The sequence below is a fragment of the Mercenaria mercenaria genome, chromosome 17 (assembly GCF_021730395.1).
Source record: "Mercenaria mercenaria strain notata chromosome 17, MADL_Memer_1, whole genome shotgun sequence".
Lineage (NCBI taxonomy): Eukaryota > Metazoa > Mollusca > Bivalvia > Venerida > Veneridae > Mercenaria > Mercenaria mercenaria.
In genome coordinates this window covers 3,696,011-3,720,668 of record NC_069377.1, presented here as the reverse complement: position 1 = coordinate 3,720,668, position 24,658 = coordinate 3,696,011, and the positions used below count along the sequence as shown (strand labels likewise).

The following is a 24,658-nucleotide window of genomic DNA, read 5'->3' as shown; positions in this document are numbered from 1 at the left end:
CGGGCAGTTAACCTAACCAGTGTTCCTGGATTCTGTACCAGTACAAACCTGTTCTCCGCAAGTAACTGCCAACTTCCCCACATGAAATATCAGAGGTGGAGGACTAATGATTTCAGATTGTTTATCAAATAGTCACGGAGAACATACGCCCCGCCCGAGGATCGAACTCGCGACCCCGCGACCTGTAGACCAACGCTCTTACCTACTGAGCTAAGTGGGCGGGCTTATCTACTGGTAAATGCGCTACATGATACTGCATCCATAACCCAATCTATATTGAAACATATACTGGTTTCGAAGCAGTTTCCGTCGGCTAGTAGTATCGGTCAACGCGTTATTTTACGTTTCGTAACGTTCTTCACAATGAAGTCGAGATTGTTTCCATAACGCTACCCTGCAATCCAGAGCTCTGTGAAATTTCAGCAACAAAGGGTAAAAACTTTCCAAGAAAACTCGAATTGTTCATTCCATAATTGTTTTGTTTACATTCCGCACATGGGGGATTTCACGTGCAACTAATGCGCATGCGCAAAGAATAACTCCATAGTCCCCAATTAAGTTGAAAGTTACTCCTTTTGGCAGTCGAAACCAGATGATTTACCAACAAGAGCTGTCTCCATAGGATGACACATGCCCCCGATGGCACTTTGAATGAATAGTTATGGCCGATGTTAGAGTTTAGGACCTTTGACCTACGGACCTGGGTCTTGCGCGCGACACGTCGTCTTACTGTGGTACACATTCATGCCCAATAATTTTAAAATCCATGCATGAATGACAAAGATATGGACCGGACACGCCCATCAATGCACTATCATGAAAAATGACCTTTAACGTCTAAGTGTGACCTTGACCTTTGAGCTACGGACCTGGGTCTTGCGCGTGACACGTCGTCTTACTGTGGTACACATTCATGCCAAGTTATTTGAAAATCCATCCATGGATGACAAAGATATGGACCGGACACGAATGCACTATCATGAAAAATGACCTTTAACGTCTAAGTGTGACCTTGACCGTTGAGCTACGGATCTGGGTCTTGCGCGCGACACGTCGTCTTACTGTGGTACACATTCATGCCAAGTTATTTGAAAATCCATCCATCGATGACAAAGATATGGACAGGACACGAAAATTGCGGACAGACAGACTGACAGACCGACAGACGGTTCAAAAACTATATGCCTCTCTTCGGGGGCATAAAAATACATAACAAAGATAAAATTGAGTCATTTTTGTGCATCGGCAATAATTTTTTTTTTCACAATTACCCCTGCCAGATTTTCTTATCCAAGTGGGGTAACCGGTCACATACTATGTGCTATACAAAGTGACGGTTGTATCCCTTACGTAGTATATGTGTATATAACATATATAAATTGTCGCTATGATGTCAACTGGTCGATTACCTCAATCGGTAGAACATCGGCTTCACAAGCATGAGATCGCGAGTTCAAGTCTCAAGTGTTGCTTTTTGTTTTTTTACCTTCTATTTTCAGCAAGCCTAATTTAACACCTGAACCTTCAAACTTCTTAAAATTGTATTAATTAATTTCACCAGAAAGATTTAAAAAAACACGGATGGTGCTTTTCTAGTCGTATTCACTGTAAAAATGTACATAAATATCAAAACAAAAATTGATGACAGAAACTGCTTCTGTAGTCAACCGATTCAGCTCTATTTATTCACCCCTTTTGGAGCCCCTCTGTGTGTTATCACGTGCACTAGACACTATTGATATTTACGTTTTCGTAAAGCAGAAGAGCTAAGGTGTTCTCTTTGGGAGCATTTTACGGAACTGAAACATTCAAGAAAAAAGATATTTTAAAAAAACCTTCATTTTATGACGGAAACTGCTTCGAAACCAGTATTCTATGAAATAAGAGCAACTGATGTTGGTACACTTACCTTCAACATGAGCCTGACACATTCTGTTATCAAAATGGGAATATGTATCAGACACTTACCTTCGGATTAATGAACTTGACACATTTCATTACCAAATGGGAAATATGTATCAGACACTTCATTACCAAATGGGAAATATGTATCAGACACTTCATTACCAAATGGGAAACCAAATGGGAAACACGTATCAGACATTTCATTACCAAATGGGAAACACGTATCAGACACTTCATTACCAAATGGGAAACACGTATCAGACACTTCATTACCAAATCGGAAACACGTATCAGACATTTCATTACCAAATGGGAAACATGTATCAGACAAAAAGCTTTGAATTCCATAATAAATATGACACACCACTTTGAAGTTACGCAATGATGTTTTCCTTTCTATCTTTATTTCCTTCTGATTCAATGAATTTGACACATTTTTCAATGGAAAGAAGGACTGATGTTCTGATTCAACGAACTTTACACATTTCTTGATACAGTGTGGCACTGATATTTAATACTGACATATAGTTAATAAAATTTGACACATCTCTCAATGAAGCGAGGCACTGACATTTAATACTGACTTCTGATTCAATAAATTTGACAAATCTCTCTACGAAGTGTGGCACTGACATTTAATATTGACATTTCAAACATGAAATTTTCTAATTTGATAAAATCAACACATTTCTCTATTAACTGAAGCACTGACACAAAACACTTACCCTCTGATTCGATGAATTCAACACATTTCTCAATGAACTGAGGCACTGACGGGTTATTTGGAGACATGGAGAAGTCACTGAGGCTGATACCGCTTTCTGATTGGCCAGCGGCTTTACTGTCCTTCTTCTTTGTCATCTTCTTCTGCAACCTTTGCTGCTCCTTCTGCTTCTTTTCCTGAAACAATAACAACACAATAAAATACTTTCTTCGTTGGATTAAATGTCACATCAACACAATTATAGGTCATATGGTAACTTTCAAGCTTTTGATCGCGGAGAAAGACCCCAGGTGACACCACCTGTATCAGGCACCTGGGTAGAACCACCGACCTTCTGTAAGCCAGCTGCATGGCTTTCTCACATGAAGGATTCAATGCCACGAGTAAGGCTAAAACCACATTGGTGAGGGGCAAGTGATTTTAAGTCAGTGACCTTAACCACTCTGCCACGGAGGCCCCTCTTTAATGGTGGACAGCACATGTTATAGAATAATTAAAATCCATACAACAATTTCTACTGCAGAATCAGGTCAGGCTTAAAATTCGCTACATTTGACATTAGGTAGAATTGTGAAACATATGGCTACTTTAAAGAAGAAATTATAGCATACAGTTGAGTAAATATTTTTGAGCCATGAAGGCCATACTCTTGTTGGCTAAACATTTTGTTCAAAAGCTGTGATCTTCCCCAGAGGACATCACCATAATAACTAGGCAACTTTAGTTTGCATAATGTGCAGTGTTGTTGCAAATTGCTATTATACTCTCTGGTACCAGTGTCAATACCTCAGCCTATAGGAGGCCAGTTTCTGTTACGAAATTAGAACTCTGTGCATTTTGTGCCCTCTCTAAACCAGGGAACATAAAAACTCCTTCCCTATATATGAAGTCTATTTATTTTATAAATAACATAATCATATCAAAAGTTGAGATTTCTGAGTTGCAGGAGTACTAGCAAGACCTTTTTTTAAATGTAATTCTATAGGTGCCTAATTCTGAGAGGTCAATATATCTCAACCTCTGATCGTTTTACTTGTATCATTTTAAAGCATGTTTACACTAGATATGGTTTATTACCATTCTTGGTTTACTTATAACATTTTAAAGCATGTTAACACTAGATATAGCTTACTAACATTCAAAACCATATTAAATTTAGAGACATGTATATTTATTTACCTTTGGTCTCCAATCATCATCATCATTAAGGTCATTCACTGGACGTTTTAATCTTTCATATGGCACAGTTTTAACTGTAGCACAAGGTACATTATTCGAAACCCCACATCCCATCCTAACACCTTACTTAAAGTCCAATCCAACACGAAAGTTAAACTCCATTCTTTACAGTTACCGTTGTTAAAAGACCAGAGTATGGTGACTGTTGTACACAATCAAATCCGTTAATATTTAATCAATTTTCCAGCTACTTTATTTGCCATGAATGATAAAGCTATAATAAATATTCATTTAAATCAATCCTTGCCTTTCAAACACTTTTATGAAATAAATCAAACACCCAAAATACACCATGAATAACTTTGAAACAATACACGTTCAGACATATACCCAGATATAAAATATTTAAAGGGTAGCAAGTTATCCAATATAGAATTAAACCAAATCCATTGTACTTTTCTTGTACGACTAACCTATTGTGATTAGGTAAAGATCTTTAAAGGTCAGGTTAAACAAGAAAAACTTTCATATCGTGTTTCCTTATTTTGGTAAAAATTGACTTATATGCCTATAGATATATATAGAACCCACATACAACCAGGTAGAGGTTTCCAAATTGCTACAGATTATTGATCTGACCAATTTCATTCATACGTTTATCTCTGTCTCTAACGATCAAACAAACATAAATCTATTTATAGTATTATGACAAACTGTTCAAATTATTTTTCTTCCCGTAACTTGATTTAAGGTGACATACAACACTTTATTCACTAAAGGCTATCATAGGTCTGTACAAGGAACTATACAAATCTATATATTTGTGGAAAATTATTTTAAATCTCTAAACATGTAAAACAAAACTGATGTTAGTTCTTGGTACTTACAAAAGGATACAAGTTGCTAAACATAATAAAATGTCTTTCTCCTCATTAATTATTTTTCACTTTTATGTATAAGAGTATGCAGTTTAATTTGGCAACATAATTATATCAAATTTCTGTCACAAGGTTCCCTAAACCAGGAAAAATGGGTATAGAGGGGACATCTGTAACTGTATTTCTTGGGCAAATATTGAGGATAATTTCTTTTGTGCCCCATATTTTTTAAGTCACAAGACCTATCATCAGTTTTTGATCGTTTTTAGATTGAACAAGAGCTGTCTCCATAGGATGACACATGCCCCCAATGGCACTTTGAATGAATAGTTATGGCCAATGTTAGAGTTTAGGACCTTTGACCTACGGAGCTGAGTCTTGCGCGCGACATGTGGTCTTACTGTGTCACACATTCATGCGTAGTTATTTTAAAATCCATGCATGAATGACAAAGATATGGACCGGACACGCCCATCAATGCACTATCATGAAAAATGACCTTCAACGTCTAAGTGTGACCTTGACCTTTGAGCTACGGATCTGGGTCTTGCGCATGACACATCGTCTTACTGTGGTACACATTCATGCCAAGTTATTTAAAAATACATCCATGGATGACAAAGACATGGACCGGACACGCCCATCAATGCACTATCCTTTAACGTCTAAGTGTGACCTTGACCTTTGAGCTACGGACCTGGATCTTGCGTGCGACACGTCATCTTACTGTGGTTCACATTCATGCCAAGTTATTTGAAAATCCATCCATGGATGACAAAGATATGGACCGGACACACCCATCAATGCACTATCCTTTAAAGTCTAAGTGTGACCTTGACCTTTGAGCTACGGACCTGAATCTTGCGCGCAACAAGTCGTCTTACTGTGGTACACATTCATGCCAAGTTATTTGAAAATCTATCCATCGATGACAAAGATATGGACCGGACACGCCCATCAATGCACTATCCTTTAATGTCTAAGTGTGACCTTGACCTTTGAGCTACGGACCTGGGTCTTGCTCACGACACGTCGTCTTACTGTGGTACACATTCATGCCAAGTTATTTGAAAATCCATCCATGGATGACAAAGATATGGACCGGACACGCCCATCAATGCACTATCCTTTAATGTCAAAGTGTGACCTTGACCTTTGAGCTACAGACCTGGGTCTTGCGCGCGACACGTCGTCTAACTGTGGTACACATTCATGCCAAGTTATTTGAAAATCCATCCATCGATGACAAAGATATGGACCGGACACGAAATTGCGGACAGACTGACAGACGGTTCAAAAACTATATGCCTCCCTTCGGGGCATAAAAAAAAAAACCTTTCCAACAATTTGGTTAAAATAAAATCATAAATGAAACCACTATCGTGCAGACAAGAAATTGTTGACGGACGCACGGACGGACTGACGACGGACGAAGGGTGATCACAAAAGCTCACCTTGTCACTATGTGACAGGTGAGCTAAAAATGTAAAGGTTTATAAATTTTCCGAGTATGCTATAGATTTACTAACCTTTTATGTAATTAAAGAATAAAATGCAAATATTCTATAAATCTTTTTAAGAGAAGTCACTGTTAAGAAAATAATAAATTTCTATAAAATTAGTAGCATTCTGTTTAAGGAATAGTCAAAAGCCAGTTTAAACTGTGAATATGATCAGTGATGCTACCTGTGAAAGCAGTCTTTACTGTGAAGATGGTTTTAAATATGAAGAAGGTCTTGAGCACAGTTTACCTTAATTTTGAGATGTTGATGCAAAAATGAAACAACTGCATCTGATTTAAGGAAACACTATTTGTTTGCAAAGTGAGCAAGATCAAAGCTACATTGTGGTCAGGGTGTCTGATTCTAGAATTGAACTTTACAAAAACAACTAGGATCGACTACCTTGTTTTGATCAACTCATGCCACAATTTGATTTACTATTACAAAACTGAATGTCGTCTGCATCATTTCTAGATTATAAAGCGGACATTCAACCTGGAAAAGATGCAAGCTCGCGCATTGATACCATCTTTTTAATGTTATATCCTGTGATTTATTACATCTATTGGCTTCTAACATGGAGTTGTTTATCATAATAATCTTGTTTTGTGTTTTGAGAAATTTCAAGGTATAAAACCACAAACAAACTGAAGCAACTTTGAGGACGATTACTCCTCTAGGTCATCAAACTTTCCACCATTGTTGAAGTCAATGCTACTGGCACTCCTGAACATATATCTTTATCTACAGATGTTTTTCATGTTGCACAAATTATCTCCCTTTGGCTACCATTTTGGGTAGACATTCCTATCACAAACTTTGCGACGGATTTGTCTAATACTGTGAAATTCTGTTAACTGATAAAACATTTTTTCTTCTAGTATTGCTCAATTATGTAATCTTTACATGTGTGAAGTGCTAGGACAAGTGTTCTTATAGAAATATCTTTTCTGTTGCTTTCAGTTATTCAAGGGAGATAAATAAGGCAAAAACTGGGAACTATCCATCAACTTTAAGACGACTTTGATACAATATATTCTGTGGATTTCATGAACATTAGAGGTCCAGTTCAAGCTTCAGTTAATTTCTACTTACAGCCAGGGACCAAACTTATCAGTCTTAATAGCCAGTTTAGTGGGGTTCTTACATAGCGAGAAAATGGCATTGCCAGTTAAGTGGCGTTCTTACATAGAGAGAAAATGGCATTGCCAGTTTAGTGGCGTTCTTACATAGAGAGAAAATGGCATTGCCAGTTTAGTGGCGTTCTTACATAGAGAGAAAATGGCGTTGCCAGTTTAGTGGCGTTCTTACATATTGAGAAAATGGCGTTGCTTACAACTGACAAAAGGGCAGTCTATGAACAGTTTCATGTGTTTGAAAGTAAGCTTTAGCTCAAAATCTCATACATGTACCTGAGCACATAACATAACAGCTGTTGGTGGACAGCAATGCTTGACTATAGTTCGGTTTTTAGGTCAGCAATGTTCTCATACTTTTGATAATGGAACAGGTCATTATTTAGGTAATGTTATTCAAAAGGATAGTTGATTTTATCTAAATAAGGCAAAATAAATCATGGAGATTTCCCTAAATGGTAAAAGAGTCTATAAATTGAACTCTCAAACATCAAAAGTAAACTATATTCTAAAACTTTTTCACTTAAATAAAAGATAAAATAAATAAAAGATAGACATAAACAAGTGCAAAAGGGGCAACAATTTTGATTCCTATAATGCTTATTGACCCAAAATATTGCTAACTTCAAAAGGGGCATAACTTTGTGAAAAAGCAATAGCGTTATGGCAAACAAAAATATAAACAAAAATTGCTAAGTAAAAAAAGGGGCATAACTTTTGTGAGAATGCAAAACTAGAGTTATGAAACCTGTGCAATGCAAGTCAGATTATAACAGTGAAAAGTGTGTGAAGTTTTAATCCATACCGAGATACCAGCTCACAGAGTTATGGAACTTATGCAATGCCAAATCAAATTAACACAATGAACATATACATGAAGTTTCAATCCATTCCCATTTATGGATACGAGATACCAGCTTATTCATAAAACTTAACAAAATCAGAACACTGGATGCCGACATGTGGGTGAGAGCAATAGTTCTACTTTTTTCTCTGAATAGTCAAGCTAATTACAATAAAAGTAAACATCTGTTGGCTTCATTACTTGACAACACACACATAAGACATCCAAGACCAATGCTAAGGTTGTAACTACTATAAATCAATATTTCAAGAAACTGTACTTCAATGAGTGGGTGGAGAAAACCACAATCAATACTGAGGAATCACAATGAAATAAAACATCAACAGAAATTTCATTCACAATCTGTGTCACCGACTTTCTCAAATGTGATACCAACTAACTGACAGAACATTCTGCATCTTCGTCTTTCTGAAATGTGACTCCAATACCGATGGTCTTCTGCAACACTGACTTTCTCAAATGTGACTCCAACTAACAGATGACACATTCTGCCTTAAAAACTTTTGTCAAATACATAATAAATAATGGCACATTCTACATCAAAGAATTTCTCAAATTGATTCTAAATAACTGTAAGCCATTCTGCAACACTGACTTTTTCATATATACTGCCAATTATAATATCGACTAGCTATCACCATTCAGATTCTGCACCACCAACTTTTTCAACAGTGATACAACTACCTGCATCACCATCTTTCTTAAAGGAGATACCGACTACCTGATAGCAAAATATTTGTCACCCACTTTCTCGAGGATTGTACTGACTATCCTAAAGAAAAACACACGTCAATGACTTTCTCAAAGATGATCTCTATGTACTAACATCACTTTCTTGGCCATCTACTTCCCTAAAGGTTGCACCAACTGAGAGCACGCGTGTCACCGACTTTCTCAAAGTTGATCTCTACGTACTAACATCACTTTCTTGGTGACCCACTTCCCTATAGGTTGCACCAACTTAGCTGAGAGCATAATGTGTGTCACTGACTTTCTCAAAGGTAATACTGGCAAACTTACAACTCACATCTCTTGTCAACATGGAAGCCTACAACAACACCATAACAGTTTTCAGAGGCAGATATTTTTGTCATAAGACTTCATGTGAATTGATTGAAAATAGGTGTTTTAAGGACAGATACATTTCCAGATGATTTTGTCCGATAGACTTGACTCTTGATACCTTCAAAGGCAAGTTCTTGGAATGCAGTACATACCGTCAGACATTTTACAGGAAAGCAGAGCATACCAGTCACTCAATTTACAGGAAGGCAGTATGACACAGGCCACAGAACTTACAGGAAAGCAGTGCATACCAGTCACTCAAGTTACAGGAAGGCAGTACACATAGGCCACAGAACTTACCGGAAAGCAGTGCACACCAGTCACTCAAGTTACAGGAAGGCAGTATGACACAGGCCACAGAACTTACAGGAAAGCAGTGCATACCAGTCACTCAAGTTACAGGAAGGCAGTACACATAGGCCACAGAACTTACAGGAAAGCAGTGCACACCAGTCACTCAAGTTACAGGAAGGCAGTACAACACAGGCCACAGAACTTACAGGAAAGCAGTGCACACCAGTCACTCAATTTACAGGAAGGCAGTACAACACAGGCCGCAAACTTACAGAAAAGCAGTGCGCACCAGTAACACAACTAACAGGAATAGGGTGTGCACCAGCCACACAATTAACAGGAATACAGTGCACACCAGACAAAACATGTACAGGAAAGCAGTAAGAAACAGTCTCACAACTTACAAGGATGCAGTGCACACCTGTCACAAAGCTTACAGGAATGCAGTGCACACCGATCACACAACTTACAGGAATGCCATGCCCACCTGATAAACTATGCACAGAAATGCAGTGCACATCAATCACACAACTTACAGAAATGCAGTACACACCTGTCACATAGCTTAAAGGAATGCAGTACACACCGATCACACAATTTAGAGGAATGCCATGCCCACCTGATAAACTATGTACAGATATGCAGTGCATACCTGACAAACTATGAACAGGAATGCAGTGCACACCAGTCACACAACCTACAGGAATGTCATGCCCAACAGACAAACTAAGTACAGGAAAGTAGTGCATACCAGACAAACTATGTACAAAAATGCAGTGCACACTGGTCATAAGCATACAGGAATGCAGTTCACATCAGTTATTTGTTTGTTTGTTTTGGGTTAAACATAATTTTACAACAGTTTTACAAGTGTAGTGGCAGGCAGTTAAACCTAACTTATGTTCCTGGATCCTTTACCAGTACAAATCTGTTCTCTGCAAGTAACTGCCTATTTCCTCACTGAATCAGAGGTGGAGGACGAATGATTTCAGACACAATGTCTTTTATCAAATAGTAACAGAGAACATACACCTCGCCTGAGGATCTAACTCATGAACCTGCGATCCGTAGTTCTATATAAGCGAAACTGTAGATGTGTGCTCTCTCTATTCAGCTAACCAGGCGGGCTCTTTGATGGCTATTGATGGGGATATTATCAATTAATGGGTTTGTTTGAGACCCTCCACGGAAATATGTGGGGTCAGTATGACAAATGGGAGGTAGGAAAATCCCCTATTTATCATACTGATCCCACATATTTCAACGGATAGTCACTAACAAACCCTACAACTTATTTGTTTTACCGACCTCTTATTTCTTTTTTAAAACTATAATGACACGAAAAACTACTGACCCTTCACAGAAATTTACAGACTGACCACTGTTCAACCAATGAAAATACTACTATCTAATGGAAGGTAAAGCAAGAATACATGGATTCCAATATTTTGCTTGTTCAATTGGATGTTATTTTGTGGACTGACTAGACCACGAAAATTAGTCCACCAGGATTACTAACCCTTTCCCTGCTTAATATCTATAATGAACTTGCCCATCTCCCAATTTGGACAGTACTATTGACTGTTAAAAGGGGTGCTTACCAAAAGGATACTGACTGAATGGTGAACAGTGCAGATCTTGATCAGACTGGAAAGGCAGAACCAATCATGTCCAGCAAGGGTTAATAATCTCACAGTAAGTATAGCACTGATATTTATCAAGCTATCAGTAGTTTTCTTACTGGTACAAAAAAATACCACACCTACATTTAAGTTTTAGCCTTGTCAACAAGAGCCATTTTTTAAAAAGACAATAATTTAGTAATAATGAACTAACAAAATTGTTGTAAAACTGTCACCACTGGAAGAAATTCTTAGAGAGAACAACTGGGTCAATTCACAGAGGAAAAATCAATTGAGTGTACACTCCTTCACAGATATGAGGCAGACTGGTGTGAACAGCAGAGTTTTGTTGAATGGTCATTTAATGTCTGCCAATAAAACAAGAGTCTTCATGTCACGCAGCTGCTAAAACTAGTTACAATAGCAAATTATTTTACTCCATGAATGAACCAATTACTATTAACCCTTACCTTGCTAAATTTCTATAATGAACTTGTCCATCTTTCAATTTGGACAGTACCATTAAACTGTTAAAAGGGGTGCATACCAAAAAGATACTGACTGAATGGTGAACAGTGCAGATCATGATCAGACTGCATGGATGTGCAGGCTGATCATGATCTGTACTGGTCACAAACACAGATTCAATGGTGTCCAGCATGATAAGGGTTAAAAAAGTTAGACCATTTTCAGTTCCAATTAATATAGAGGTAAACATCTAATTAGTACGTATACTATTTCTTTTATATCGTATTAAAAAGGCCAATTGTTTTACTCACAGATTAAGACTACTCACTAATATGCCTTAAACACAGGTGAATGTTATTTTAATGAAACAGATGGATTTTGAATCTCTTCTCTTTTCCTTTTTTTCTTCATTTTAGGAATAAATGGCAGTGTCTCTTTCTAACGACTCCAAGTTATATCTATTTATAACTATCAATATGACAGAGATGTCAAAATTCTCTGTCTTCATTCGCACCTATAAGAATACAGCCACATCAATGAGAGAACCTGAAGAGACAAAGTGAGAATTTAGCACCGGTAATCAATAGATCACGATCTACTGTATGAGAATCAGAAATAGGACTGGTACCTTCATCTTCTGCTTGAAATTTACAATTCACAACTCGGGCAATGATGTATATAAATGCTGGACAAAATTTCGGTCACCCTCCCTACCTCCCTCAGCTCAAATTTAGTAAGGTGGACAAAGTTCCACTTTTTTGTTCAATGTAAAGGGGCCCTAGATGGCTCACCCAAATATCACAGCTCAAAGAGAAAATCATCTATTTTTCTGGGGGACTATTATCATGGTTGTGTCCACATATGAAATTATTTCCCAAAGAAAAAATGGGAAATTCCTAGATATATCTCTTTTAAAATTTAAAATCCATGAATTTAAGCCTGCATGAAAAAGTTTTTTTTTTTTTTTTAAAAGGAACAAATCGTAAAACTTCACCAAAACTGAATTAAATGATTTCAAAGTATATTTTTAACAAATCTACAGACTGTTAACAATTTTTACTGACAGTAGCAAGGGAAAGATCGTATGAAATTATTTCGAAATCGAGCTAGCTAATTTTCAAAATGAGAGAGTGTGTGTGTGTGTGTATGTTCGGGTTTAACGTCTTTTTCAACAATTTTTCAGTCATATAAACGACGGTGTCTACTTGTAGCAGTGAGCACAATGCCCAACTTTATAGTGCTGCCTCACTGGAATATCACACGTGACACGTGGCATGATACCCCACCCAGTCACATTATACTGACACCGGGCTGACCAGTCCTAGCACTATCCCCTTAATGCTGACGCAGCCTCAAAATGAGAGAGAGAGAGGGGGGTAAAGCCAAATCCGTCAGGCGGTCATATTTTTTTTCCAAATGACAGCGACTCTTCAGGTGATTTACAATTCTCATCCCTTCCATGTAAACATATCAAAAACAGGTCTGTTTATTTACTTACAATCAAACATCAATGACAATGCCAAATGTTTTTATTCAGCAGAACCAATCACTGTCATTGACAGAAAAACAAATGGAAGAAGCATGTCCATCAAATGTATGACAATCATTACCACGGTCACAAATATTTGTCTTTTGTTGACAAAGCTATTTCCTTTATCATCACCGGCATGACGTACGATAGTAATAACAACATTGTGTCCCTTGTTGGCAAACATACAGTCTTTTCCTACAATTTCTATCACTGGCAGAACAACAGCATGAAGATAGCACTTGCTTAAACCTTTCACATCAAAACCAGGATTGGTTCCATATAACATCTCTTACTGTCACAAACAGTGTTAATCTCAGTTATTGATATGAAGAAAGTATAAACTGCAAGTGCGACCACTCTATGCTTATTTACTGTATCCTGATCATGATGAATGTTTCAAGCTTAACCTTTACCCTGCTTTTTTATAATGAACTTGTCCATTTTTCAATTTGGACAGTACCATTAACTTTTAAAAGGGGTGCTTAACAAAAAAGATACTGACTGAATTGGCAAACAGTGCAGATCTTGATCAGACTGCACAGATGTGCAGGCTGATCATGATCTACACTGGTCAAAAAGGTAGAATCAATCATGTCCAACATGAGAAGGGTTAATGAAGCCATTCTCAAGTCCGCTTCCTGGAAAAACTTAAGTACTAGTGTCATATGAATAAGTGTTGTTGCGACCAGAGTAGGGTTTGAACCCGTGACCGCTTTATACACACAGCAAGACCTGCTGTAGATTACTACAGTGCTATATATTACTATTTTGGTGTAGACTTATTTATCAGCATTTTTTTTACCCTATAGGCTTTCCCATAAACTCTGGTCTTGATCTATTCTACTCTATCAAATGTAACTTTTAAATAACATCTTAATATCAACCAACAGACAAAGACTGCCCACTTAACTCAATAGGAGCAGCAAAGATCTAGGACGGCTGGACTGTGAGTCCCATACTGAGTGTATGTTCTCCATGACAACTTGATAATGTGACCTTGTGTCAGGAGTCATATTTTCTCTTCCACCTCTGATTCATGTGGAGACATTGGCAGTTATTGAGCAGAACAGGTTAGTATTGGTACAAAATCCAGGAACACTGATAATGTTACTACAGAAGCTATTTGACAGTTTCAGTGTAAGATCTAAATAGCTTTCACCTAGTAAAAATCAGATAAAATGTTTTAATGAACAGTATAGCTACAAGTAACAAGAGGACCATAATGGTCCTGAATCGCTCACCTATCCCCACATGACCCAGTGTTGAACTGAGTATGACGTCGTTATTTCTATTATTTGACATAGTGACCTAAATTTTGAGCACGTGACCTAGATATCATCAAGATAAAAAATTCTGACCAATTTTCATGAAGATCCATTGAAAAATATGACCTCTAGAGAGTTCACAAGGTTTTTCTATTATTTGACCTAACGACCTAATTTTTGAAGGCACGTGACCCACTTTTAAACTTGATCTAGATATCATCAAGGTGAACATTCTCAACAATTTTCATGAAGATCTCGTAAAAATGGCCTCTAGAGAGGTCACAAGGTTTTTCTATTTTTGGACCTACTGACCTAGTTTTTGACCGCACATGACCCAGTTACGAACTTGACCTAGATGATCAAGCTGAACATTCTCACCAATTTTCATGAAGATCCATTGAGAAATATGGCCACTAGAGACATCACAAGGTTTTTCAATTTTAAGACCTACTGACCTAGTTTCTGACCGCACGTGACCCAGTTTCGAACATGACCTAGATATCATCAAGGTGAACATTCTGACCAATTTTCATGAAGATCTCTTGAAAAATATGGCCTCTAAAGAGGTCACAAGGTTTTCCTATTTTTAGATCTACTGACCTAGTTATTGACCGCAAGTGACCCAGTTTCGAACTTGACCTAGATATCATCAAGGTGAACATTCTGACCAATTTTCATGAAGATCCAATGAAAAATATGGCCTCTAGAGAGGTCACAAGGTTTTTCTATTTTTAGATCCTCTGACCTAGTTTTTGACCCCACGTGACCCAGTTTCGAACTTGACCTAGATATCATCAAGGTGAACATTCTGACCAATTTTCATGAAGATCCATTGAGAAATATGGCCTCTAGAGAGGTCACAAGGTTTTTCTATTTTTAGACCTACTGACCTAGTTTTTGACCCCAAGTGACCCAGTTTCGAACTTGACCTAGATATCATCAAGGTGAACATTCTGACCAATATACATGAAGATCTCATGAAAAATATGGCCTCTAGAGAGGTCACAAGGTTTTTCTATTTTTAGATCTACTGACCTAGTTTTTGACCCCACGTGACCCAGTTTCGAAGTTGACCTAGATATCATCAAGGTGAACATTCTGACCAATTTTCATGAAGATCAATTGAAAAATATGGCCTCTAGAGAGGTCACAAGGTTTTTCTATTTTTAGATCTACTGACCTAGTTTTTGACCCCATGTGACCCAGTTTCGAACTTGACCTAGATATCATCAAGGTGAACATTCTGACCAATTTTCATGAAGATCTCATGAAAAACATGGCCTCTAGAGAGGTCACAAGGTTTTTCTATTTTTAGACCTACTGACCTAGTTTTTGACCGCACATGACCCAGTTAAGAACTTGACCTAGATGATCAAGCTGAACATTCTCACCAATTTTCATGAAGATCCATTGAGAAATATGGCCACTAGAGACATCACAAGGTTTTTCAATTTTAAGACCTACTGACCTAGTTTCTGACCGCACGTGACCCAGTTACGAACTTGACCTAGATATCATCAAGGTGAACATTCTGACCAATTTTCATGAAGATCTCTTGAAAAATATGGCCTCTAAAAAGGTCACAAGGTTTTCCTATTTTTAGATCTACTGACCTAGTTATTGACCGCAAGTGACCCAGTTTCGAACTTGACCTAGATATCATCAAGGTGAACATTCTGACCAATTTTCATGAAGATCCAATGAAAAATATGGCCTCTAGAGAGGTCACAAGGTTTTTCTATTTTTAGATCCTCTGACCTAGTTTTTGACCCCACGTGACCCAGTTTCGAACTTGACCTAGATATCATCAAGGTGAACATTCTGACCAATTTTCATGAAGATCCATTGAGAAATATGGCCTCTAGAGAGGTCACAAGGTTTTTCTATTTTTAGACCTACTGACCTAGTTTTTGACCCCAAGTGACCCAGTTTCGAACTTGACCTAGATATCATCAAGGTGAACATTCTGACCAATATACATGAAGATCTCATGAAAAATATGGCCTCTAGAGAGGTCACAAGGTTTTTCTATTTTTAGATCTACTGACCTAGTTTTTGACCCTTACGTGACCCAGTTTCGAAGCTGACCTAGATATCATCAAGGTGAACATTCTGACCAATTTTCATGAAGATCAATTGAAAAATATGGCCTCTAGAGAGGTCACAAGGTTTTTCTATTTTTAGATCTACTGACCTAGTTTTTGACCCCACGTGACCCAGTTTCGAACTTGACCTAGATATCATCAAGGTGAACATTCTGACCAATTTTCATGAAGATCTCATGAAAAACATGGCCTCTAGAGAGGTCACAAGGTTTTCCTATTTTTAGACCTACTGACCTAGTTTTTGACCGCACGTGACCCAGTTTCGAACCTGACCTAGATATTATCAAGTTGAATATTCTGACCCATTTCCATAAAGATCCCATGAAAAATGTGACCTCTAGAGTGGTCACAAGCAAAAGTTTACGGACGGACGGACGCTGCGCGATCACAAAAGCTCACCTTGTCACTTTGTGACAGGTGAGCTAAAAACATATGATCTGGTGTTCACAAAGGAAAGGCGTTTGGACTTTACATTCAAAACGAACAATTTTTCTTACATTTCTTGTTTTTTTCAATGGTTTTAAAATCATCAAGAATATACAGTAAAACTGAGAATTGTGTCTGACCCCAGAGACCTTGAACTTTGTTGTACCCGACACCTACCTGGCAAACCACAGGGTGTCTGTCCCTTACCAAGACCAACCCTGGAGGTTTGATGACAATAGAGGCAGAAGTTAAGAAGACATAGTTAAGTTGAATAATGATGCCATAAAACTTTGTCCTGAAAGCAATGCCATGCCATAGTGATTATAACGACCTCCTTGTTCTTCCAATAGTCAAATCTAAAAACAACCATTATCAGGTTACTACTGCACTGATTTAGTGATTGGAGACTGACACCATTTTCTTACAACAATAATAAATATATTACACTCTATGTCACTATTGATCAGGTGAGAGTTCGGCCACAGACCAATACAGCCACAAGACAATATACAAAACACTTCCCCTATTTTCAAACATACCAAATCACAACAACACGTAACTTTAATACACAGTGGTATACAATAAATCAACTAACCATTTAAAGACAAAATATCCGACTCATCTGTCACGCAACATTTCCACCATACATGTCTACAGTATCCTCCTTTTAATCAACATTTATTTTTTTTTACAAATTTTCCCAGAATTTTGAATCAACGCTGCAAAACAAAGTTGATTTAACCATTGTGCTGTATCGTGAGACCTGAAAAGTCATCGGTGCACATTCTCTAGAGCATATTTTCAAGTACAAAGTCAACGACAACGGTTTTCTTGAAAATCCGTCTTAAAACAGCAAATATGCCAGTCTCAGTATCACACAAGCGCTAAATGGACCAGAATTCTATGTGTGATGGCAATGTTGTATTGGAAAAACTGGATCTCTCCTATAAAGGCATCTACTAAGGTATATTTATCTCTCATACAAGTCGGTATCTTTCTTATTTTTCTGTCAAGAGTACAGTATTGATTTCGAAACATTCTGTCATATTTTGTTCTCCACTGTTCCTTGAAATAAGCTGTGTGCTGTGCTCTGATGGTATTCTGTAGATTCTACTGAACTATTCTAATCATTACTCTCTGACAAGAGAAGGCATGCAGTGTCACATTGAGTGTCATCATATACGTTAGTATATATCATATATATGTATAATTAAAGCACCGGCCTCCAGATCATTGGACAAAAAAAAAGAAAAGATTTTTTTTAAGATATCTGGAAATTAATGCTTTGAAACTGAATTACTGACAGACTGTATGTTACGGAAACACATGAGAATTAGTTGTTTTTACTACTTTTTGCGATGAAAAGCAAAAAGCGTTTGTAACACTTTACTCGAGGTTATAAATATCTATACTTAACGCACATTGAACACTAAATCCTCCATAGCATTATTGGTAACATTTTTATTGCCACAGCGGTCCGGGTTCAATTCACGTCACAGTCATCTTTTTTTTCCTTGATTTGGTGCTTTTAAACTAGTTTAGAAACAAGAGCTGTCGGATGACAGCGCGCTCGACTATTCGAAGAATTGATTGAAGAATGGGGTCAAAATATTTCCATAGATTTTCAGACTAAACAAAAAAATGGATTAAACAAAAAATGTTCCTGTATTTGTGGATTTCGATTAGTCTTGCACTAAATGGCAATGTGTGACCATGATAGCAAATATGTTAAGTTATATGTTAGGCAAAACATGGACTTATATGAAAAATTTAACTAATTTCTAAGTCCAAAAAGGGCCATAATTCAGTCAAAATAGTTGACAGAGTTATGTACTCTTGCCTACAAGTGGAAATCATGTTGATAAACTAGTGTTAAAAGTTTCAAAGCCACAGTTCGAACAGTTTTGACAAAACGCTGACTTGTAAGAAAAACTGAACAAATTTCAAAGTCCAAAAAGGGCCATAATTCAGTCAAAATAATTGTCAGAGTTATGTACTCTTGCCTACAGATGGAAATCATAATGATAAACAAGTGTTTAAAGTTTAAAAGCCATATGTCAAATAGTCTTGACAAAACATGGACATTTACAAAAGAGAACCAATTTCCAAGTTCAAAAAGGGCCATAATTCAGCCAAAAAAGATGAGAGAGTTACGTACTCTTGCCTATTGATAGAGACTATTATACTGAACAAGATATAAAAGTTTCAAAGCCATATGTCAAACACTTTACACAAAATATAAACTTGTACGAAAAACTTAACCAAGATTTCTAAGTCAAAAGGGGCCATAATTCAGTCAAAATGCTTGATGGAGTTATGTACTCTTGCCTACAACTGGACATTGTGATGGTAAACAAGTGTTGAAAGTTTCAAAGCTTTATCTCAAAAGACTTTGTCAAAATGTGGACTAGTACGAAAAACATAACCAAGATTTCTAAGTCAAAAAGGGGCCATAATTCAACCAAAATGCTTGATGGAGTTATGTACTCTTGCCTACAACTGAACATGGTGATGGTAAACAAGTGTTGAAAGTTTCAAAGCTTTATCTCAAAAGACTTTGTCAAAATATGAACTGGTACGAAAAACTTAACCAAGATTTCTAAGTCAAAAGGGGCCATAATTCAGTCAAAATGCTTGACAGAGTTATGTACTCTTGCCTATAACTGGACATGGTGATGGTAAACAAGTGTTGAAAGTTTCAAAGCTTTATCTCAAAAGACTTTGTCAAAATGTGGACTGGTACGAAAAACTTAACCAGGGTGTGACGCCGACGCCGACGCCGTGGTGAGTAGGATAGCTCTACTTATTCTTCGAATAGTCGAGCTAACAAAAACTCATATTCTAATGTTCATGATATGACCAAACTTCAATTTGAAAGAAAAATCATTTTTTATCTAAAATCTGGAGGTCAGTGCCTTTAAAATATATGATGACACTCAATATGACACTCCATACACCTTGACCATGAAAAATATCTTATATACAGAAAATAACAAAGAAGTACAAGAGAGCAATGATAAGCTTATACATGTATTCGCTCACCTGCCAACACTTCTTGCCACATATTTTTACTCTTTCACTTTTTGATTGCAGTAATTTCACAGAATGAGAAGAAAATAACAGCCAATAATTTAAAGGTGGGTAACCTCATTTATGTAACATTTTTATGAAATTTTTCATAGTTCATATAATGGGTTCATACATATCATGTTATAGATTTTTAAGGAAAGAAAAAGGCCAATTACATAGAGCCACATACTTTTAAGAAATGAATGTTTAATTGCCATTTAAACACACTTTTGTAATTATACCCCCTGTAAGGTAAATGTATGCCGGAGGCCTTGAAGCAAATAAAGAATTGTCATTGTCATTGTCATTATTACTAAACAGATTTGTCATTCTCTTTATTTCCAAAAAAAATTCCTACTTTCACATTTCCATAAACTAATAGGACATTAATTTTAAACACTGTGAACCAGAAGGCAAGCTTTAAACTGTTTGTAGCTTTAGAATTAATCCATTTTCAATCTATTGCAGTTCTTGCCACTATTAAAAGAATGAAATCTTTAATCAGAGTGCAGTCAGACACATATCCATATTCCTGCTGCCTTGTTCTTCCTTAAAAGGGAGTTTACTTCTGGCATCAGTGGGCATTTGAGCAGAGTCACAGGCCTTCTGTAAGCTAGCTAGACTGCCTCCTCAAATAAAAAGAATTCTATACCCCAAGTGAGGATTCAAACTCACAGTGGTGATGGCAAGGAATTCAAAGTCAGAGATCTTAACCATTCAACAACAGAAATCCCAGACTAATCATTAATTTACAATGATAAATGGACGGATAGCTCAGTGGTTTGCACACTGGCCTTCCAATCCTGAGGTCGGGGGTTCGATCCCTGGCAGCTACTCGGGAATTTTCAGAAACGCTTTTCAGTGTTTCCTACCCAACTAGAGGTGTACTGGTCAGGAACCCAGGCATTCCTTGCGTGTATCAGTGCTATACAGTGGGCACGTTAAAGAACCAGGCTGTCTATTTGCAACGAGCTAGGCTAAGTTAGCTGGACAAGCCTGTATCTGATTTCTGATCTCTCTGTCGTGGGGGCTTTGTCTCACTCTGTCCCTCTGGTCAGATCGCTCTGTGTCTGCACTAGTAGAGGATGAATAATGCGCCCTATGTGGCTGCATTTGAACTATGTAAAGCACCTTTGAACGTGAAATTGATCATGAAAAGGGCGCTATATAAATCTGGTATAATAATAATAATAATAATAATAAATCCGCTCAAACACTGAATTCTATTATATTGTAGAGATATTCCACCTTGACTTCAGATCTATTTTGTATCTTTGCTTAAACAACTGGACCAAGTTTAATGAAAATCCTTGAAGTAGTGTAAAAGATATGGCAGCAGGCACAAAACTCGAGATATTTCATGTTTCCTCTAAGTGTGTCCTTGACCTTGGACCTAATATTCTTGGTTATGTCTGTTAATCTCGTATTATGACTGTGGACATTTTCAGATCCAAACATGAGAATCCATTAAACACTTTCAAATATAACTCTCCAGAAAGGAATTACATAATTATGGACAACCAAGCAAGCCCCCAGACACACATTTTTCTCTGTATTCCATTTAGCAAAAACTATCAAAGGGCAATAACTGTGGTAAAAATAGTCAAAAAAAAATTCCTTCCTTTGTAAATATCTGCATACCAAGGTTGTTCATCTGTGAAAATTTGAAGCAAGTCTGAGTAATAGTGTGGGAGGAGTTGGACACATAAGATTTCGGAACGTATGGACAGACAGACAGCAGCAATGCTATATGCCTCCCACATTAATGTATATTCTATCATTTGACAAAGTGACCTGTCTTTTTTTACCCAAGATCACTCAATTTTGAACCGAACCAAGATTTCATTAGGAAATAAAACATTCTGACCAGGCATCATGTAGATCAGATAGAAAATGTGACATCTAGAGTGCTTACAATTTTTCCTTTGACTTGACCTAGTGACCCCTTGATGCCTCAATTCCTCAACTTGACCTAAATTTCATAAAGACAAACAAGAGCTGTCACTATTAGTGACAAATGCCCCCCACAGCATGCCCTAGAATGTTACAGTTGTCTGCGCAAAATATGCCAGAATAGTTTAGGTATGAACCATTTTGTGACCCTGACCTTGACCTGAGAGACCTGGGTGGTAAGCACCACACACCTTCTCAATATGGTTAACATTTCTGTCAAATTATTTTCAAATCACTTGATAAATGGCAGATTTATGGAGCAGACAAGAAACAGACCATGTTAACCTTTGACTTAAAAGCGTGACCTTGACCTTAGAGCTTGCACAGGACACGTCCTCTCATTATGGGGAACATTTATGCCAAGTAATTTCAAAATCCCTTCATCGATGGCAGAGTTATGGACTGGACAAGAAACAGACCTGTTAACCTTTGACTTCTAAGCGTGACCTTGACCTTGGAGCTTGGGGTCTGGGTCTTGCACATAACACGTCATCTCATTATAGGGAACATTTTGCCAATTAATTCTAAAATCCCTTCATCGATGGCAGAGTTATGGACTGGACAAGAAACAGACCCATAACTGGACAAGAAACAGACCATGTTAACCTTTAACCTCTAAGTGTGATCTTGACCTTAGAGCTAGGGGTCTGGCTCTTGCACATTACATATTCTCTCATTATGGGGAACCATTATGCCAAGTAATTTCAAAATCACGTGATGAATGGCAGAGTTATGAACCGGACACGAAACAGACCCTGTTAACATTTGACTTCTAAGTGTGACCTTGAACTTGGAGCTAGGGGTCTGGGTCTTGCGCAAGAAATATCGTCTCATTATGGTAAACATTTATGCCAAGTTATTTCAAAATCCCTTCATGGATGGCAGAGTTACAGCCTGGACAAGAATTTACCGGACGGACACTGACGCACAGTGCGATTTTAATATGCCCACCTTTGGTGGCATAAAAAATCAGACTAAGTTTAATGGTGATTACTAATTAAAATTTTTGAGGATGGACAAAGAACACAGCATAACCATAATACCAAACAAGTGCTCACACAACTTTTGATGCCAGTTTGTTGTTGTTTTTTTTTTTGTTAGTCAAACCATTTGATGTTAGCAAACACAAACTGTTATAGCTCACAGCATGAAAGTTTGTAAAGTTTAGACCACTGCAAAACCATTTATCAATAAAACTGACCTATCACACTACATATCCAATAACCAGTGCAATGGCAAAAAACAACTTCTACTTACTAGCCAGTCAGCATAGAGTGTATCATAACCAGTGCGGTCTTCAGTCTAAGTTTATACAATAATCATAAATGTTAAATACTGGTGCATTTCTCTGTTTGTATACCCTACCACTGACACCATCTAATAACGGAACCCTCCCACTTAGCCCAAAAGGGAGAGCGTTGATCTACGGATCATGGGGTCATGAATATTCCCAGGATGGTAGTAGGGACTGTTTTGACATTTACAGTTAGTATACAGATGCAGTTACACAGTCATGGGAATCAAATTGATATCTGTAACACAAACCGACTGAAATTTACAATGGAAATATCATATTGAAATCTGGTTTTGAAAAAAACTTCAAAAACTGAAATATATTAATGTCCATCTAACCATCCTTGGATTTCTGAACAATTAATGTTTTAATACAATCAGTTTTGGCCAATACAATCAAAAACCTGGTTACAGAATATATGAACTAATGTTTAGCCTGTTTACTACAGTACACTTCAATGAAAACCTTTTTAAATAGTATTCAACTGACTTATTCTAAGTGGTCTTTTTTCACCTTTAAATGATTGTGCTCATCACAACCCAACCAATCCAGAGTAGAATCTTTACTTAGAATTAATTACAAATTTAAAAAATTGCATTAATTGTTAGAACAGCCCCTCCTGAATATAAACATATCAAGAGCTCGTAGAACACGAAATGTCCCCCTTGATTCAGTATTCAGTAATTGCACAAGGAACAGAAATTATTTGGTCACTGTGCACAAAAGTTCTACTGTTCTTGGTCAAAGTGACCTTGACCTTTCACCTATTGATCTCAAAATCAATAGGGGTCATCTGCTGGTCATGATAAACCTCCCTATTAAGTTTTGTGATCCTAGGCATAAGCATTCTCAAGTTATTGTCCAGACACATTTTAACTGTTTGAGGTCACTGCAGCCTTGACCTTTAACTACTGACCTCAAAATCAATAGGGGTCATCTGCTGCTCATGATAAACCTCCCTCTTAAGTTTTTTGATCCTAGGCCCAAGTGTTCTCAAAATAATGTCTGGAAATGGTTTTACTGTTCCAAGTCACTGTGCCCTTGACCTTTGGCCTTCTGCCCTCAAAATCAGTAGGGGTCATGCTGGTCATGACCAACCTCCCTATCATCTTTCGTGATCCTATGCCCAATCATTCCTGAGTTATCATCCGTAAACCGTTAAAACTGTTCCTGGTCACGTGACCTTGACCTTTGACCTACAGATCTCACATCAATAGGGGTTATCTGCTGATTATGACCAACCATTCTATCAACTTTTATGATCCTAGGCCCAAGCCTTCTTGAGTTATCATCCGGAAACCGTTTAACTGTTCTGGGTCAGTGACCTTTACCTTTGACCTACTGATCTCAAAATCAATAGGGGTTATCTGCTGGTTA

General features: G+C 37.4%; 1 protein-coding gene across 18 annotated transcripts in view; it reads right to left on the bottom strand.

The window, feature by feature from the left end:
* LOC123535997 (rho GTPase-activating protein 5-like) overlaps nt 1–24,658 on the bottom strand; it is a 110,828-nt gene that overhangs the window by 16,672 nt on the left and 69,498 nt on the right. For 15 of the 18 annotated variants that reach the window (XM_053528809.1, XM_053528814.1, XM_053528813.1 and 12 more), the window contains 2 exons: nt 23,245–23,289; nt 2,631–2,805 (listed from right to left, as the gene is read on the bottom strand). In XM_053528809.1, coding sequence (XP_053384784.1) covers nt 2,631–2,805; nt 23,245–23,289 — 220 coding nt within the window. The remainder of the gene's footprint in view (nt 1–2,630; nt 2,806–23,244; nt 23,290–24,658) is intronic. The other 3 variants (XM_053528815.1, XM_053528816.1, XM_053528826.1) reach the window with 1 other exon arrangement.